The sequence below is a fragment of the Pristiophorus japonicus genome, chromosome 2, assembly GCF_044704955.1.
Source record: "Pristiophorus japonicus isolate sPriJap1 chromosome 2, sPriJap1.hap1, whole genome shotgun sequence".
Taxonomy (NCBI): Eukaryota; Metazoa; Chordata; class Chondrichthyes; family Pristiophoridae; genus Pristiophorus; species Pristiophorus japonicus.
Window position 1 is genome coordinate 138854338 of NC_091978.1, and position 19615 is coordinate 138873952.

The 19615-nt window shown below is 43.3% G+C and overlaps 1 protein-coding gene across 6 annotated transcripts in view; it reads right to left on the reverse strand.

Moving 5' to 3' along the window:
- pcm1 (pericentriolar material 1) overlaps positions 1 to 19615 on the reverse strand; it is a 280791-nt gene that overhangs the window by 188898 nt on the left and 72278 nt on the right. For all 6 annotated transcript variants that reach the window (XM_070869661.1, XM_070869689.1, XM_070869670.1 and 3 more), the window contains 3 exons: positions 19145 to 19355; positions 10229 to 10427; positions 7389 to 7571 (listed from right to left, as the gene is read on the reverse strand). In XM_070869661.1, coding sequence (XP_070725762.1) covers positions 7389 to 7571; positions 10229 to 10427; positions 19145 to 19355 — 593 coding nt within the window. The remainder of the gene's footprint in view (positions 1 to 7388; positions 7572 to 10228; positions 10428 to 19144; positions 19356 to 19615) is intronic.

Consider the following 19615-nt stretch of genomic DNA (forward strand, 5'->3'; position numbering starts at 1 on the left):
AAGTCTTCAAACTATTAGCAAAACAAAATATTGTTGCAAATTTCGAACAATGAATGTCAAAACTTTATTTGGGCCAAAAGGCGTCTTGCGCACATCCGCCCCTTTCCTGTCTTCAGAATCCACCATCCACCTGGACTTCTCGATCATTTTATTAGGAACTAGTAGTGGGATATCAGTCATGTCAATCTCTCCACTTAGCTCACTCACTTTAACTCATCTCTCTCTGAACTTGCACCACATTGTTCTCTCTGGTTAAATCCCAACATCATGGTCAAATCTGCTGACAAAGGGAGGCACGGTTGCTGCGTGGTAGAAAGACATTTACCTTGCCGAGGATCAAAAGCTAATTTTCTCACAACTCCACCTACTTGCCCGAGCCATGACTCCACTACTAAACACTAAGGCTTCATTTCCGAGATCATTACTGACCTAATCTCCTCTGGAGATCTTCCCACTACAGCCTCCAACCTCATCAATCATTTCAGCCAACTCTTGTCCTGCTGAACTGAGATCCTCTTATCTTAACTATTTTTAATTTTCTTGTCCTCATCATCATCATCATAGGCAGTCCCTTGGAATCGAGGAAGACTTGCTTCCACTCCTAAAGTGAGTTCTTTGGTGGCTGAACAGTCCAATACGAGAGCCACAGACTCTGTTACAGGTGGGACAGACATTCGTCGAGGGAAGGGGGTGGGTGGGACTGGTGTGCCGCACGCTCCTTCCATTGCCTGCGCTTGACCCCTTCACGCTCTCGGCGTTGTCCAGTCTTTATTCGTTGACATCTGTGACTCTTCTGACTTCAACAGATTTTAGTTTTCTGGCCCCAACTGCCTCCTTTCCAAAATAGACATACAGTCCTTCTACGCTTTCATTTCTCACCAGGACAGCCCCAAAGCCCTCCGCTTATTCCATGACACAGTGGCTCAAACAATCCCCATGCAACATGATCTGCCTCTATTTGGCTGAACTTATTCTCTCACTAAACAACCTTTTGGCAACTCCATACACTTTCTCCAAATAAAGGTGTTGCTATGGGAACCTGCATGTGTCCCAGCTAGGTCAGTTTTTTTGCAGGATATGTTGATATTTTTTGTTCCAATCCTACTCAAGCTCCCTTTTTTGCCATTATCTTGATGACTCTGCTGATTTTGCTTTGTGCTCTTGCCTTGAATTGAATTCATTTTAGCTAAAATGTTTATTCCTCTCTCATCTTCATGTTGTCCATCTCAGACCTTTCCCTACTGGACTTCTTTCTATCTCTGGGGATAGGCTTTCCACTGATGTCTATTACATGCCTATCGACTACTACAATTTTTTGGATTATACTTCTTCCCACCCTGCTTCCTGTAAAAACTCCATTCCTTTCCCTCAGTTTCTCCAACTCTGGCATATCTGCTCTGACGATGACACCTTCTGAAATGTTCTCCATCTTCCTCAACCAAAGATTCCCCGCCACCACAGGAGACAGAACCCTCAACCGAGTCCATTCCATTTCCCAAGTTTCTGTCCTTATCCGCCACCCCCCCCCCCCCCCGCCCCCCCCCCCCCAAGAACTATGACCAGATCCACCTTATCCTCACCTTCCACCCGACCAGCCTCTACATTTGCCAGATTATCTTTCACCATTTCCACCACCACATCTTTCCCTCCTTCCTCTGCTCTTAGCTTTCCGAAGGGACTGTTCCCTCTCTGACACTCTAGGTCCCCAAACCATCACCTCTAGCATCTGCTCTCCTTCTCCTGACACCTTGCAATGCAAGTTCATGAGATGCAACACCTGCCCATTTATCTACCCCTACATTATTGTCCAGGGGACCAAACACATTTTCAAAGTTCGACAGAAACTTACAGCTACTTCTTCTAACCGAGTATACTGCACTTGCTGCTCACTGTGCCACCTCCTCTACATCAGGGAGCTGAAATGCAGATTAGATGACCTCTATTCTGTCCATAATTGTAACAAATGTTCCCTTTAAGCTGCGTGGCCATACGGCAATCTGGAGCTCCATGTAGCCAGGTCACTGACTTTTAAATGGGAAAAACCACGCATGTGTGACAGTTTGAATGGGCAACCCAAACCAAAAAAAAATTAAAGCGAACACTGAATCTTTACCCTGAGCTCCTCCTCGTTTGCCACTAAATTCTCTGTCCCACTCCCATTCTGACCCCTCTGCCTTGGGCCTTCTTCACTGTTCTAATGAAGATTAACGCAAATTCAAAGAACATCACCATACCTTTCTACCAGGCACTCTAAATTTCTCTGGCCTTAATATCACCTTTAGCAACATCAGATAGTAACTTTAGCGACTATTTTCTGTCGCGAAGGAAGTCCAAATATTTCATGGGATATGGGGAAGGAGCAGGCTTTTGCTTGAGGCAAACCCCCCTCCCCCCCGCCCCAGTACTCTCAGGTCATGTCTGAAAAATGTACCCTTGCCTCAATCTTGGAACAGCTGCTTTCAATAGCCAGATAAGAACATAAGAACATAAGAAATAGGAACAGGAGTAGGGCATACGGTCCCTCGAGCCTGCTCCACCATTCAATAAGATCATGGCTGATCTGATCGTGGACTCAGCTCAACTTCCCTGCCCACTCCCCATAACCCCTTATTGTTTAAGAAACTTCTATTTCTGTCTTAAATTTATTCAATATCCCAGCTTCCTGAGGCAGCAAATTCCACAGATTTACAACCTGAGTCTCCCCAAACAGTGGAAACATCCTCTCTACATCCACCTAGTCAAGCCCCCTCATCTGATACATTTCGATAAGATCACCTCTCATTCTGCTGAATTCCAATGAGTTGAGGCCCAACCTACTCAACCTTTCCTCATAAGTTAACCCCCTCATCCCCGGAATCAACCGAGTGAACCTGCTCTGAACTGCCTCCAAAGCAAGTATATCCTTTCTTAAAAATGGAAACCAAAACTGCACGCAGTATTCCAGGTGTGGCCTCACCAATACCCTGTCTCGCAAGACTTCGCTGCTTTTATACTCCATCCCCTTTGCAATAAAGGCCAAGATTCCATTGGCCTCCCTGATCACTTGCTGTACCTGCATACTATCCTTTTGTGTTTCATGCACAAGTACCCCCAGGTCCCGCTGTACTGCAGCACTTAGCAATCTTTCTCCATTTAAATAATAACTTGCTCTTCGATTTTTTTTCTGCCAAAGTGCATGACTTCACACTTTCCAACATTATCCTCCATCTGCCAAATTTTTGCCCACTCACTTAGCCTGTCCTTTTGCAGATTTTTTGTGTCCTCCTCACATGTTGCTTTTCCTCCCATATTTGTATCGTCAGCAAACTTGGCTATGTTACACTCACTCCCTACTTCCAAGTCGTTAATATAGATTGTAAATAGTTGGGGCCCCAGCACTGATCCCTGCGGCACCCCACTAGTTACTGATTGCCAACCAGAGAATGAACCATTTATCCCGACTCTCTGATTTCTGTTAGTTAGCCAACACTTAGTTAGATAGATGACATCCCGAGCCTCGCAGGAGATGATAAATTTAGTGCTAATCAGAAACACATGCAAACTAGGCTACACAGTCAGAACACTCTTCAACCTTGGTTTTAACCTGCATTTTTCTGCTACAAAGCTCCTGGCCCACTGAAGTCTGGTGTTTTGTCAGTCTTCTATGCCTCCCTTGAACCTGCCTGTCCCTTTTCAGCTATTCACACACACACACACACTGTCTCAGTTTCAATTCTTTGACTTTACTCATTATGCCTCTTATCGTCTCATGTTTATATTACTTTTGACATTTAACCATCTCCTATCCTCCACTTAAGCATTTCACATCTCAGTTTCTTTTCACGTGCACGTTTTCATCCCCTTCCCACTTAGTTCCTATTTTTAAATGCAGTTCATCTGCAACAGCTTCCAGTGCTGACAAAGAGTTCATGCACTCGAAACATTAGCTTGATTATAATAAAACCAGAAAATGCTGGAAATCTCAGCGGGCCAGGCAGAGAATTAACGTTTCAGGTCGACGACTTTTCATCGGAACTGGGGTTTGCTCTCTCCCCAGATGCTGACTGATGTGCTCAGTATTTCCAACATTTTTTGTTTCAGATTACCAGCATCTTTGGTACTTTGGTTTTTATTCATATTTGTGGTAATTTAGTTTCCAACATCTTGTGTTTTAGATATTACTATTAGAAATCTTAAAATAAAAATATACCAAAATAAAACCAAAGCAGAATTAAATTTGACATTCAAAGATGGAAAAAAAATCTCGCTCCCCAAAACACTTTTCAGGACGATTAAGACTCTTACAGCTTCAACCAGATTACTGAAAATAGTTGTACATTTCAAGCAAGCTCGAGTGCTGTTGCACACTAATTCAATAGAAGATTCATTTTCTGAAAGGAAGGAAAATCAATGATTGCTCTACTTCAACAAAGATGGAGCATGCCAAGTAGCCGATAACTAGTTATTTCCTTTTCATCAGTGATCGATGAGCTTGGGATTCCAAATCTGAATTCAAAAGATACACAGACATGGACTCACTGTCATTGAAAATATAGGGCTAGACTTTCCACTTCACATCACCCATCTGTCGCCCAAAATGGACCTCTATCGCCCATTTTGAGCAAAAAGTGGAAACTAGACCCAAAATATCGCCGGAAAAATAGGCCCCTAAATTTGCACTTTGATCGCTGAGATGATCGCCCAAATGATGGCCCACACAAGGCCCATCCCAAGTTTCAGCACTTAGCATGCACTTCGCTGGGCCGATGCAAGGCCCAAGAGTGCTCAAAAATAGTTGCTTTTTCAGGGCTTCAGAGAGGGAAATGGGTACTATGGACGCCATTTTTAGCCTCTGAGGAAGGGTGGAGAATTGTTGAGTTATTGAGAGAGTAAAATTGAAGCAAATTGTACTCAGAAATTTGGGACAGGGAATATAAATAGGTATCACCACCTTATTTATGCTAAATAGATCTCATATATTGGAATTATTTAGTAAATAGCTTTTACATAGTGAAGTTATTAAATGATATTCCATGGGGAAACAGAACAAACAAACAAATCTGCATGAGGAACCGTACGTTGTAAAACTTATGTAAAGAGAGAAGGTACGAAAGTTGTAGAAATTTTTTTTTTTATTAACAAAAATATATATATTTTTTTAAATGAACAAATGAACAACACCCTCCCTCCAACCCCCCCAGTGGTCCAGGTGCTTCTTCCATCTCAACCGAGATGGCCGCAGGTTGTTCCCCCCCCGGCAAAAAAAATCTCTTCTTCTTCCTCTGTCTCCGTCTCCTCCTCCTGCTGAAGCACAGCAGCAGGAGTCTGCAGTGGTTCCTCTTCTTCTTCAGCCCCCTGCGATGGTGGAGACGGTTCAGTGGTAGTGGACTCCACTGACTCGACGACCACTTGACCTTTAATTTGATAAACAACGATTAACTATTCAAATCATTGCATTACAATTTTTCTCGAACTCAAAACATTGCAATGCTTTCCATTACCCCATATGCACAGGTGATCACAAGGTTTAACATGACCTGGTTTGAACATCTATAGTACATCACTATTATATATCAGATTATATTATAATTGCATAACATTACATTGTAATTGCATAACATTGCATAACATCAAATTACATTTTAATTGCATAACATTACATGCGTAACTACGATATTTTCAGTCTTTACTAATGATTCACACATTGAACAATGCACATTTCTCATTACTTACATGTCTCAAGGGTGGGTTCGGCCACACCACGGGATGTGACCGAATGGCTTTCTGGCCCCACCAAGGCCACCGCGAGCTCCTCGTGAGCACATAATGTCCCCGCCCGTCCTGCGTTGCTCCCGATTATTGATCAAGATCTTCTTCTGTAAATGATACGATAACATTGCACAGCATAAGCAAATGGATCAGGCAATTTAAGACATTGAAGACATTTATTTCACACTGCAACATTTAACTTTATGCTGGGTTGTATAAATTTATTCATAATTTAGTTATGTTTGAAAGTAACCAAATAACATTGCATATTTTAGATCATTAAATAATACATACATATAAATTTCAACTTACTCTCGCAGTTGCCAGTAGGCTGTTCCAACGCTTGCGGCACTGGTCCGGTGTCCGGGCTTCGTTAGATGCCGATGTGACCACGTCGGCAATCTCTGCCAAAATCCTCCGATATGCACGGGGTGGAGGTTTCCCATGCCCGCCCCGTGTCAGATCCTCCCACCTGGTGCTGACAACATTCACCAGGGCCTTATTGGCCTCCTCGCTGAAAGGCTTGGCCCTATTCCTTTCAAATGATGCCTCCATTATCGATTACTATGAGATTATTCAGAACATAAAATGCTTTCTCCTCTCTCTTTTTCCACAACCCTCACAGAGCTTCTGAGCATGTGTGATGACCCCTGACCTCCCAAAACGCAGGAAGGAGCATCCACCTGAAAAAAAAAATCAACCTGCACACACGTAGTAATGCGTTGCTAGGGAAGCTTTTTTTTCCATTCACTTCCGTTTTCTTTGGGCGATCATGAGATCGCCACGAAACCACATCGCCCATTTGACATCGCTGGGGCATGGCCGAGTGGAAAATCGCAAAAAGAAAATGGGCCTTGAGCCGGCGATCAGCACGGGCGATAGGTCCTGCATCGCTGGAACAAGGCCCATTTTTTTCGACCTTAGCCAGAAAGTGGAAAGTCTAGCCCAAAATTTTTGTTATTTTGTGCTCATGACGGTAAGCAGCATTAGAACTGGTAAATTGTACAGTCATTTCCAGCACCCATTGCCCGCATCAAGTACTCTCAGGTCATGTCCCAAAAATGTACCTTAGCCTCAATCTTGGAACAGCTGCTTTCAATAGCCAAATGACTCTTCCCAAACAAAGCCATTCCGAGCCTCACAGGAGATGATAAATTTAGTGCTAATCAGAAACACTTGTGCAAACTAGGCTGCAACGTCAGACTTTCATTGCATCATCCTGTGCTGGAATCACACAGAGATTCCCAAAGTTGAAAGGCCGTTAGACTAAGCCACTATACCAGCAAACCCGCATATTCTTGGGCTTTTCACCTTTCCTTTTAAACACGCAAAAGCAGCAAGACAAAAAGTACTACCTTGCCCAACTTCAAAGAAGCATTGCAAACAGTGCATTTTAAAATAGCTGGAAATACTCAGCAGGTCAGGCAGCATCTATGGAGACTGAAACAGAGTTAACGATTCAGGTCGATGACCTTTCGTCAGAGCTGGTGCATTTTAAAAAAAAATACTTATGTCATCTTAACCCCCCCATTTTATTGTCCAACACACAGAATCCACAGCAACTTAAGTGTCCTCCTTTTTTATTCTCTCAAGGCGCTTTAAACAGCAGCAACATTTACCCCAATACTTATTTTTCACACCTTATGTTTGTGACTGTTTCTGGATTCTCCTGATCAGAGTAGTACATAGACTCTTCCTCAGTTTCATCTTCATCCTCTTTTGTATGCTCATTAACAGCATCAGTCATCATATCTGAAGTCTGCTGATAGTAATCAATCAATTCACGCAATTCATTTAGCCTCTTGTGAACTTCCTTTAGTTTCCTGAAGGAATAAGTTTTATATAGTTCATCATGCTATATTTGGCAAGAGTTTCTGAACAAAGGAATTATTAAAAGTTTAGTAAGGAATGATAAACCCAAACTAAATCAAAGAGAAACACTGATGAGCTAATTACATTTTATCAAAAGACTCATTCCACTCAAGGCTGTAACCTAATGTTTGAATTGGAAGGTGAGCAGTACAAGACCAGTGTGAAAGCTGCCACTTATCCAGGCTCATCAATAATAGCTACTTGGGTGGGGTTTTGGAGAGTGCTGGTAGCCATGAAACTCCAGCTCTACAAAGAGTCCATGCCTTCAGAACAAGAATGGAGAAAATTGGGAGGAAAAAATATATGCATCATTAATTACATTTAACTAAAATTTATTAGTAAACAATTCAATATTGTTCAATCTGATCAATTTGGGGGGCAGTCTTTTAGCACAGAATTATAGGAAAATCATGCACAGTCTAACAGTGCTCGCAATCAAACTCTACCAACACTGCGCTGACTCATGTAAATTAATTTCAAAAAACACTTCGGATATGTTCTCAATCAGTAGACCATAAAATTCAATGTGGTTACACCCACTTAAGTGAACAGAAATGGAAAATACCAAATCATTTTTAGCATTCAATTAACATTAAATTCAACTGCAATTTCTTGCTTACTTTATTGTTCACAGATCAAATTCTGTAATGCATATAATTTCTATTTGCATAATGTGCCATGCTTTAACTTGCTTCAATAGTTTAAATTATTGAAGCAATTATACAGCAAATTAACATTGAATTGTTCACTCTGATAAATTTTAGTTAGAATGATACAAACATTCGTTTCGTCCTATTTTCCTGAATGCATTGACCCTTTGCTGGAGAGGGTTCTCTGGGCACCAGCACTCTCCACTATCCCGGTGAAGTACTATTATTTGTATGTGAGCCTGGACAAGTGTAAGCAGGCTATTCAACCAGAGAACATTAATGAGCCTAATGCTTCTCGGGAGACGGCCACAAATGCGCAACTTTAGCAATGGATAGCATTTCACAGCAAGATTCACGTAATTCAAAACAACATTTAATATGTTGGCACAATAGTACAGGACAGTCTATAATGCCAAGTGTTACCAAAGGTGGTTTTCCACTTGCATTCTTCCAATCCACTAAATTACTAATTTCAGCTGTAGATATTGGGACGCACTGAGCAGAGGCCAAATGCCAACCTGCTGTTTTACAGGGAGGTGATAAATCTGAGGACAATCCATCAGTGGATTGTTTTTCTGCATTTCCCAGCAGTCAATCCACAGCAGTGCAGGCAAAAAGCCTGGGAGCAGAATGAATGCTTTCTCAGCTGCAGTTGATGCATGGTGCAAGGACACCTAAAAGGAGGCAGACAATAAACTGAGGATCGATTCCTTTATCAATAATATGCACAAAATAGTAACTCACCTTGCAACTAAAAATGAGTTTTGCAAAGAATGTAACAGAAAAGATTTCAATCTCTAATATAATTTCAAAATTTTACGTGTTAAATTCTGCATCAGAAAAATCAACTCTCAAAATATCTGCTAATTCCTCGGAACAGGTTGATTTTTATACTTCAGGCAAGGACAATGGACTTTGCATTCACAATACCGGTTAGTGGCAGCAATAAAAATAAATATTACTAATAGAATTTTTTTTTTTTAAATGGAGGGTGGTTGTGGAAAGAAAAAAGATCTGAAGCACTGTCTATATTATTTGGCAATAAAAATATCAACTGTGTATTACATCCTCTTGGTTAATTTATTTTGTACATTCATGAGAATACAACCTCACAGGTTCTATGAAAACCTTGACCCCAATATATACAGGGAGACAGGGGCAAAACCCGAAGTGCCAGGAATGCGGAGGTCCTGCCGAATTTCATGACAGGACCTCTATCATTTCCTTTACTCCATTGCCCGTCCAGCAGCCGGCCAGGTCGACAGGCTGGCCAAGTGGGAAAGTCAATGGTAGAAGGCCGCAGCCTAGGACCGTTGTTCGAGATAGTCCCCAGTAACTGGGAAACATTGGTTGGTTGTAAGAGAAAGAGCGGAACCAACAAGCAAGGCGTGGCGGCGGGGTGGAGAGAGAGAGGATGGAAAACATGGCAGGTGCTACTCCTGGCCCACAAGCAGTGCTTAAAAAAGCACTTATCTGTTGGATCTAGTTTCAATCACCTCAGTTTAGTTGCCGGGTTTCCCCGAGCCCTGGGAAACCTGGCTGGCCGGCATTACATTTAAATGGCTATCAAAATATCAGGATCAGAGCCTCATTTACATATTACAATCACGGACCCACCTCTCCAGAGTGGGTTACTCAGACGCCCCCAAACCCGCTGCGGTTAAAACGGAAGCAGGCGCGTTTGAGATCAGGTTTTGGAAATTTGACGATTTAACCCCATCCTCAGTTAAAATTCCCCCTTTGTCCCCATCAGATTTGTGTTTAAAAAATAGAAGTCACAAGGGATATGATGTACAGAAGAATTACACATTCTTAATTACAAGATTCAACAGAACTCCCAATGAACAAAAGTTATCATGGCCACTTCTGTGAATAGTGTGCTCTGACCACACGTAATAGGTGTACAACTATAATGAAGCATGCAATTGGCTTTAACTGCATTTAGTTTTGAATCATACTTTAATTTCTCCCTAGGATTAGCATTATCTTCTGCATCACTATCATGCTGTGAGGGTACGGAATCCAAAACACATGCTGAGGAGGCTAAGCTGCTGGGTTCTCTGTTGATTGCAGTACCAGCTTCTGCTGGTGCAGAAACAGAACTTCTTTGATCACACCTGTGAGATGAGCCAGACACACCAGGGGCACTAGAGGAAACTAGAAAACAAGACCAGAATTTAGGCTCTCACAACCTTATTTAACAGGTCTGTCTGTACATTAACCTACTACATTTATTATAAAGATGCAGTGATATAATTTGAGATTATCTTACTTTAAAAACTTGAATGGATAAGAGTTAAATATGAAATGTTGGTTACTCTGGCACTGTTGCAGAGAAATAACTATTACTCACCTGTTAAACCAAGAGCTGCAAGTTTGACATGGATATAATAACTGGCTGAATGGAGCAACAAACTCATTAAAACATACGCTAACACATAATGCTGTCGGGGCAAAATAAAATTTCTTGCATGTTATTTTTAACAGTCTGCCCAAATCAGTTTCAACAACAACTTGCATTTATATGGCACCTTTAATGTGGAAAAATATCAGAGATGTAATCAAATAAAATGAATGCTTAGGAAATATTAGATGGGGCAAACAAAAGTTTAGTCAGGAGAGTTTTAAGAAATTGTTACTTCATGACTTAGTGAAAACATTCGCAGAGCTATTGGGAAAGAGCAGGGGAGTTGGACTAATTGGGATAGCTCTTTCAAAAAATCGTCAAAGGCACAATGGGTCTGATGACTCCTTCAGTGCTGTATCATTCTATGATTCTAGGGGTGTTAAAGGAGGAGAAGCTGAGGGGTTTAGGGAAGAGAATTTTCCTTGGGATCTGCTGGCTGAAGGCACAGTCACCAATTGTTGGGTGGAGAAAAAGAGAGTGCACAAGAGATATTATCAAAGGAATGGAGGATGAGACAGAACTGAAGGAGGTTAGAGATAGGAATGGGCAAGGTCATCAAATGATCTAAACATCAGGATAAATTTTTTTAATTTGAGGAGCGTGGGGATGGGGAACCATATTTGGCCAGTGAGGACACTGGTGATGGGTGAATGGGACTTGGTGTGCGGTATGACGTGGACAGCAGTTTCAACTGCATTATCAAACATTACAGTACAGTCCGATTATTCCATTCCAGCTACTAACATTATCCGAAACGGAGGAGGACGACACTCCATGGACCCTCGCGGTTGACAGTGTCAAAGGCCTTTGTAAGGTCAAAGGCGGCCATGTATAAGAGCTGACGCTGTTCTCTGCATTTTTCCTGTAGCTGTCGCACTGCAAAAATCATGTCCGTTGTGCCCCATAGGGGACGGAATCCGCACTGTGACTCCGGGAGGGTCTCCTCGGCCACGGGGAGAAGACGGTTGAGGAGGACTCTAGCGACTTTCCCAGTGGCTGATAGCAGGAATTCCTCTGTAGTTGCCGCAGTCAGACTTGTCCCCTTTTTTAAAGATGGTCACGATTACTGCATCTCTGAGATACCCCGGCATGCTCTCCTCCTTCCAGATGATAGAGATGAGGTCGTGTATTCGTGTCAGCAGTGCACCTCCGCCATACTTCAATGCTTCAACAGGGATTCCGTTCGCACCTGTAGCCTTGTTGTTTTTGAGCTGTCTTATGGCTTTTTCTACCTCGTGCAGTGTTGGGGTCTCACTGAGGTGGTGGCGGGTAGTATGCTGCGGGACGGAGTCGAGAACACTCGAGTCAAAGGCAGAGTCTCAATTGAGGAGATCTTTGAAGTGCTCCAACACTGCCTCCAGTGCGCCAGTGCAGCCTTCGGTCGCCTGAGGAAAAGTGCGTTTGAAGACTAGGCACTCCAAACTGTCACCAAGCTCATGGTCTACAGGGCTGTAATAATACCTGCCCTGCTGTATGGCTCAGAGACATGGACCATAAACAGTAGACACCTCAAGTTGCTGGAGAAATATCACCAAAGATGTCTCCGCAAGATCCAACAAATCCCCTGGGAGGACAGGCACACCAACATCAGCGTCCTCACTCAGGCTAACATCCCCAGCATTGAAGCACTGACCACACTCGATCAGCTCTGCTGGGCAGGCCACATTGTCCGCATGCCAGACACGAGACTCTCAAAGCAAGTGCTCTACTCACAACTCCTTCATGGCAAACGAGCCAAAGGTGGGCAGCGGAAACGATACAAGGACACCCTCAAAGTCTCCCTGATAAAGTGCAACATCCTCACCGACACCTGGGTGTCCCTGGCCCAAGACTGCCCTAAGTGGAGGAAGTGCATCCGAGAGGGCACTGAGCACCTCGAGTCTCAACACCGAGAGCATGCAGAAATCAAGCGCAGACAGCGGAAAGAGCATCCGGCGAACCAGTCCCACCCACTCCTTCCCTCAACGACTATCTGTTCCGTCTGTGGCTCTCGTATTGGACTGTTCAGCCACCAAAGAACTCACTTCGGGAGTGGAAGCAAATCTTCCTTGATTCAGAGGGACTGCCTATGATGATGACTAACATTATGCACAACATTGAACTGATAACAATGAGCAGCACTATTTAGATTCTGTAAGGAAAGGACTTACAAGTAGAACTTGTCACATGACCAAGGAGGGGGAAACGAGGAACGCAAACTCAGTGCTGGATTTTGCCGGCACTCAAAGGGTGAATCTGCTATCAAGATCTGAAAGATTGACAGTGGGGCGATATCCCGCTCCGAACTCGCCACCGTGTAAGTTTGCCAAGTCCCGGGTCTGCCTGCGCTTTACAGACCTGGCACCAAGAGGGTCTTTAAAGATAATTCAACAGCATTTTACCACCTACTAACCATTTTTCCAGCTTTTTGACGACTTTCATGGCAATCGGGGATCACATCAGTTAAGTAGGTCGGGTTCTCAATGACTTTCCATTGCTCTGAATAGGTGACAATTGCAAAAGTGGTATAAAAGCTGCCATTTCACAGCTGTTCACTTTCCAATGTTAAAAGCTTGAGCCTTCAGGATTTGGAAGACACTTTTGAGCTTTATTCAGTTTGGAAATGTTTGGTCTATACTTTCGATCCACTGACACCTCCTTGGAACAATCTCTGACCATTGACAGATCGCTTCTGTCATCTCAACTTCAGCTGCCATCTATGCCATCAGCAAAAAATTCTCACCTTGGTCCTCAGAATCCCACCACAATCAGCCCCAACACCAACATCACCAGGCATACCAGCAACACCACCAAATTTCTCTGCAATCACCTGATGCTGGACAAGACACATGGCATCAGTACATGACCACATTGCTGCCTAGGAGGCCAGGGCTGGCCTCACCATGGCTAGGTTAACTTCACTTCACACTGTACTCCCTGGCTGCCACATCATGAGGCAGGTTGGCACCACTGCACACCAACACCATAAAGCATTCCCACAATGCCCAAGTCATTCCCATTGCGGGGGTACCGTTATGTCTCACCATTCATTACAACTCACTAAGCCACTTCCAAAGGTACACAGAAATCTGTCCAAGAAGGCGAAGTGTTGAAAATAAAGATTTCCATGTTTGACAACACACCAACAGAAACTTGACATGAAAATTGGCTAAAAGACCGAAGCCTACCCTCATTTGTTATTCGTTGGTATGATTAGACAAGGATGAGGGTGAGTATGCGGGGTGGCTAGTGAGATGGGGATGGGATCATGTAGATAAAGCGAGACGGATGGGCAAAGAAGCAGGGTAGTGAAGGCAGAGTGATGGGGATGTGATGAGTGCCATAGCAGGACAGCAAGATGAGGTTCAGTGTGTTTTGCAGTAACATTTCATGATCGACTGCGATCATTGAAAGGTTTGTGGCACTGCAGCCAGCTCCTCCCGATGACATCCCTGCTTGTGTGCAACGTGCAACCAGGCTGCGTTGGTGTCCTGGGGAAGTCTTTTCTGCCCATTGGAAGGGAAGAAAACCTCCCTGCGAGCTGAGTCTCCCTCTATAAGAATATGGAGAGAATCATGGGAGAGCCTGTCAAAATGAATGTGGGTATGGTCCCTTTAAGGAAATCGGCTGATGAGGCGTCATCAAATGACATCATCAGACCCGCTTCCTCTTAATTGGCGGAGAACCGTGCAGAGCAGGCTTAACAAGCCCAATCAGGACAAAGTCGTGGGGGAAACCGGCATGGAGAAAGCAGCGGGATTGCAACCCACCACATATGTCGCCCGCCTCTCTCCCGACAAGGTAGAAGAGAGAAAAAAAATCGAACCCTTAATGTTGGTACAACAATATTTGTATTGTGAATCAGTATTATTTCAGCTTCTGGTTCTACAGCCGCAAAAGCCGTAATTGTATTTAATATGTAATCTAACTCCAGGGATAAGTTGTATGACATTAAAATGCACTCCCAATATAAAATGATTGTGTTGCTAGAATCGCAATTTTTAAACTCTATTGTACAATTTGTATAAAGAGTTTTCACAGATCTCTATTTGTAAAGTTGGAAAATACAGACATAGGCAGTGGTAACTATTTATGGTAATTACTTCCAGAGTTCCTCCTCTGGCACGGGGGGGGGCGGCGGCGGAAGGAGTAAAGCACCATAGAACTCCATGTATCATAAATACAGCTATACAATTTTCAGTTGTCATTCTCCTCATTCAAGGCTAGCACAATTACAATCATAGTTATAGATATCAATTTATCAAAATGGGAATTTTAGTGGAAGCCTGGCACATAGAATAGATAGGTGTTTCTGCGGCCGCAACAGAGACTCCAGGATGGTATGTTGCCTCCCTGGTGCAAGGGTCAAGGATTTCTCAGAGCGGGTGCAGGACATTTTGAAAAGGGAGGATGAACAGCCAGTTGTCGCGGTGTATATAGGTATCAACGATACAGGTAAAAAAAACGGGATGAGGTCCTACAAGACGAATTTAGGGAGCTAGGAGCTAAATTAAAAAGTAGGACCTCAAAAGTAGTAATCTCAGGATTGCTACCAGTGCCACGTGCTAGTCAGAATAGGAATCGCAGGATAGCTCAGATGAATACGTGGCTTGAGGAGTGGTGCAGAAGGGAGGGATTCAAATTCCTGGGACATTGGAACCGGTTCTGGGGGAAGTGGGACCAGTACAAACCGGACGGTCTGCACCTGGGCAGGACCGGAACCAATGTCACTAGTTTACTAGTGCTGTTGGGGAGGAGTTAAACTAATATGGCAGGGGGATGGGAACCTATGCAGGGAGACAGAGGGAAGTAGAATGGGGGCAGATGCAAAAGATAGAAAGAAGAAAAGTAAAAGTGGAGGGCAGAGAAACCCAAGGCAAAAAGCAAAAAGAGCCACATTACAGCAAAATTCTGAAGGGGCAAAGTGTGTTAGAAAGACAAGCCTGAAGGCTCTGTGCCTCAATGCGAAAAGTATTCGGAATAAGGTGGACGAATTAACTGCGCAGATAGCAGTTAATGGTTATGATGTAATTGGCATCACGGAGACATGGCTCCAGAGTGACCAAGGCTGGGAACTCAACATCCAGGGGTATTCAACATTTAGGAAGGATCGACAAAGGAAAAGGAGGCGAGGTGGCATTGCTGGTTAAAGACAAAATTAATGCAATAGTAAGGAAGGACATTAGCTTGGATGATGTGGAATCGGTATGGGTGGAGCTGCGGAATACCAAAGGGCAGAAAACGCTAGTGGGAGTTGTGTACAGACGACCAAACAGTAGTAGAGGTTGGGGGCAGCATCAAACAAGAAATAAGGGATGCGTGCAATAAAAGGTACAGCAGTTATCATGGGTGACTTTAATCTACATACTGATTGGGCTAACCAAACTGATAGCAATGCGGTGGAGGAGAATTTCCTTTAGTGTATTAGGTTTTCTAGACCAGTATGTCGAGGAACCAGCTAGAGAGCTGGCCATCCTAGACTGGGTAATGTGCAATGAGAAAGGACTAATTAGCAACCTTGTTGTGTGAGGCGCCTTGGGGAAGAGTGACCATAATATGGTCGAATTATTTAAGATGGAGAGTGGCACAGTTAATTCAGAAACTAGAGTCCTGAACTTAAGGAAAGGTAACTTCGATGGTATGAGGTGTGAACTGACCAGAATTGACTGGCAAATGATACTTAAAGGGTTGACGGTGGATAGGCATGGCAAACATTTAAAGATTACATGGATGAACTTCAACAATTGTACATCCCTGTCTGGTGTAAAAATAAAACGGAGAAGGTGCCTCAACCGTGGCAAACAAGGGAAATTAAGGATAGTGTTAAATCCAAGGAAGAGGCATATAAATTGGCCAGAAAAAGCAGAAAACCTAAGGACTGGGAGAAATTTAGAATTCAGCAGAGAAGGGCCGCATGGCCTACTCCTACACCTACTTTCTATGTTTCCATACATAGAAAGTAGGTGTTGGAGTAGGCCATGCGGCCCTTCAAGTCTGCACCACCAGTCAAGATGATCATGGCTGATCATGCAACTTCAGTACCCCATTTCTGCTTTCTCTCCATACCCCTGGGATCCCTTTAGCCGTAAGGGCTACATCTAACTCCCTTTTGACTATATCTAATGAACTGGCCTCAACAACTTTCTGTGGTAGAGAATTCCACAGGTTCACAATTCTCTGAGCGAAGAAGTTTCTCCTCATCTCGGTTCTAAATGGCTTATCCCTTATCCTTGGACTATGACCCCTGGTTATGGACTTCCCCAACATCGGGAACATTCTTCCTGCAGCTAACCTGTCCAGTCCCGTCAGAATTTTATATGCTGCTGTGAGATCGCCTCTCACTCTTCTAAATTTCAGTGAATATAAGCCTAGTTGATCCAGTCTTTCTTCATAGTCCTGCCATCCTGGGAATCAGTCTGGTGAACCTTCGCTGCACTCCCTCAAAAGCAAGAATGTCCTTCCTCAGATTAGGAGACCAAAACTGAACCCAATACTCAAGGTGTGGTCTCACCAAGGCCCTGTACAACTGCAGTAAGACCTCCCTGCTCCTATACTCAAATCCCCTCGCTATAAAGGCTAGCATGCCATTTGCTTTCTTTACTGCCTGCTGTACCTGCATGCCTTCAATGACTGATGTACCATGACACCCAGGTCTCGTTGCACCTCCCCTTTTACTAATCTATCACCATTCAGATAATAATCTGCCTTCCTGTTTTTGTCACCGAAGTGGATAACCTCACATTTAATCTACATTATACTGCATCTACCATGCATTTGCCCATTCACCTAACCTGTCCAAGTCCCCCTACAGCCTCCTCGCATACTCCTCGCAGCTCGCACTGCCACCCAGCTTAGTGTCATCAGCAAACTTGGAGATATTACATTCAATTCCTTCGTCTAAATCATTAATGTATTTTGTAAATAGCTGGGGTCCCAGCACTGAACCCTGCGGTACCCCACGAGTCACTGCCTGCCATTCTGAAAAGAACCCGTTTATTCCTACTCTTTGCCTACTGTCTACCAACCAGTTCGTTATCCAATTCAACACATTACCCTCAACATCATGTGCCTTAATTTTGCACACTAATCTCTTGTGTGGGACCTTGTCAAAAGTCTTTTGAAAGTCCAAGTACACCACATCCACTGTTTTTCCCTTATCCTCTCTACTAGTTACATCCTCAAAAAATTCTCGATTTGTCAAGCATGATTTCCCTTTCATAAATCAATGCTGACTTGGACCGATCCTGTTACTGCTTTCCAAATGCGCTGCTATTACATCTTTAATAATTGACTCCAGCATTTTCCCCACCACTGATGTCAGGCTAACCTGTCTATAATTTCCTGTTTTCTCTCTCCCACCTTTTTTTAAAAAAAAAAAAGTGGGGTTACATTAGCTACCCTCCAATCCATAGGAACTGATCCAGAGTCCATGGAATGTTGGAAAATGACCACCAATGCATCTACTATTTCTAGGGCCACTTCCTTAGCTATTCTGGGATGCAGACTATCAGGCCCTGGGGATTTATCGGCCTTCAGTCCCTTCAATTTCCCTAACACCATTTCCTGTCTAATAAGGATTTCCCTTAGTTCCCCCTTCTCGCTAGACCCTCGGTCCCCTAGTATTTTCGGGAGGTTATTTGTGCCTTCCTTAGTGAAGGCAGAACCTAACTATTTGTTCAATTGGTCTGCCATTTTCTTGTTCCCCATTATGAATTCACCTGATTCTGACTGCAAGGGACCTACATGAGTCTTCACTAATCTTTTTCTCTTCACATATCTGTAGAAGCTTTTGCAGTCAGTTTTTATTTTCCCTGCAAGTTTCCTCTCATACTCTATTCTCCCCCTCCTAATTAAACCCTTTGTCCTCCTCTGCTGAATTCTAAATTTCTCCCAGTCCTCAGGTTGGCTGCTTTTTCTAATCAATTTATATACCTCTTCCTTGGATTTAACACTTTCCTGAATTCCCCTTGTTAGCCACGGTTGAGCCACCTTCCCTTTTTTATTCTTAGGCCACACAGGGATGTACAAATGTTGAAGTTCATCCATGTGATATTTAAATTTCTGCCATTGCCTATCCACCGTCAACCCTTCAAGTATCATTCGCCAGTCTATCCTCGCCAATTCACGTCTCATACCGTTGAAGTTTCCTTTCTTGAAGTTCAGGACCCTAGTCTCTGAATTAACTGTGTCACTCTCCATCTTAATGAAGGGGCCCTGCATGACCAGATTGCTAATTAATCCTCTCTCGTCACACAAGACCCAGTCTAAGATCTTGTGCACCTAAACATCATTGTGAAGATTAACCAACGGAAAACAGTAGTGAGCCATGCTTCAGTGTTACACGTGCCATGCAATTCCAATACTTACATAAAGAACATCTCAGAACATTAAAACATTTTTTTTTTTTTTAAACACCATTTCAATATCATACCAGTGACTGGTCTTTGGAATTGTTATCACATGTCGAAATGGTACTCTTAGCACTTACTGGAACTGTTGTTAACATGCTGGTCTCTTAGCATATGCAACTCATCAAGTAGTTTATCCATTCTCTCCTTCTTTCCTTGCAAAACTTCCAGCTTATTAATCAGCTGGGCTTTTTGTTCTGACAAGTGTTCAGAAGTTGAGGAACCTCTATTCCTGGAAACCTCTTGGGTCAACGACAGACTTTCAGCTCGTCTCCTGTTGTCAGGAACTGACTGCGGTTGCAAAGGTACATATATTGTCCAATATGAAAAACAGATTCAAGTTTTCCCCAGAAAAAAAACTAAATGATTTCTAAGATCTTCCAAATTTTATTGAAATTTTATTCAAATTAAAATAACATTTTGCAATTTCCCTCGTCTTTTAGAATATTCATTGTAAAGTAAATATCTTTAGATTGCGTTCTGAAACACGGCATTGCGAAGGAGCACCAACATGGTTCCATGGACTCGCAAGTTCCCAATCTCAAGCAATG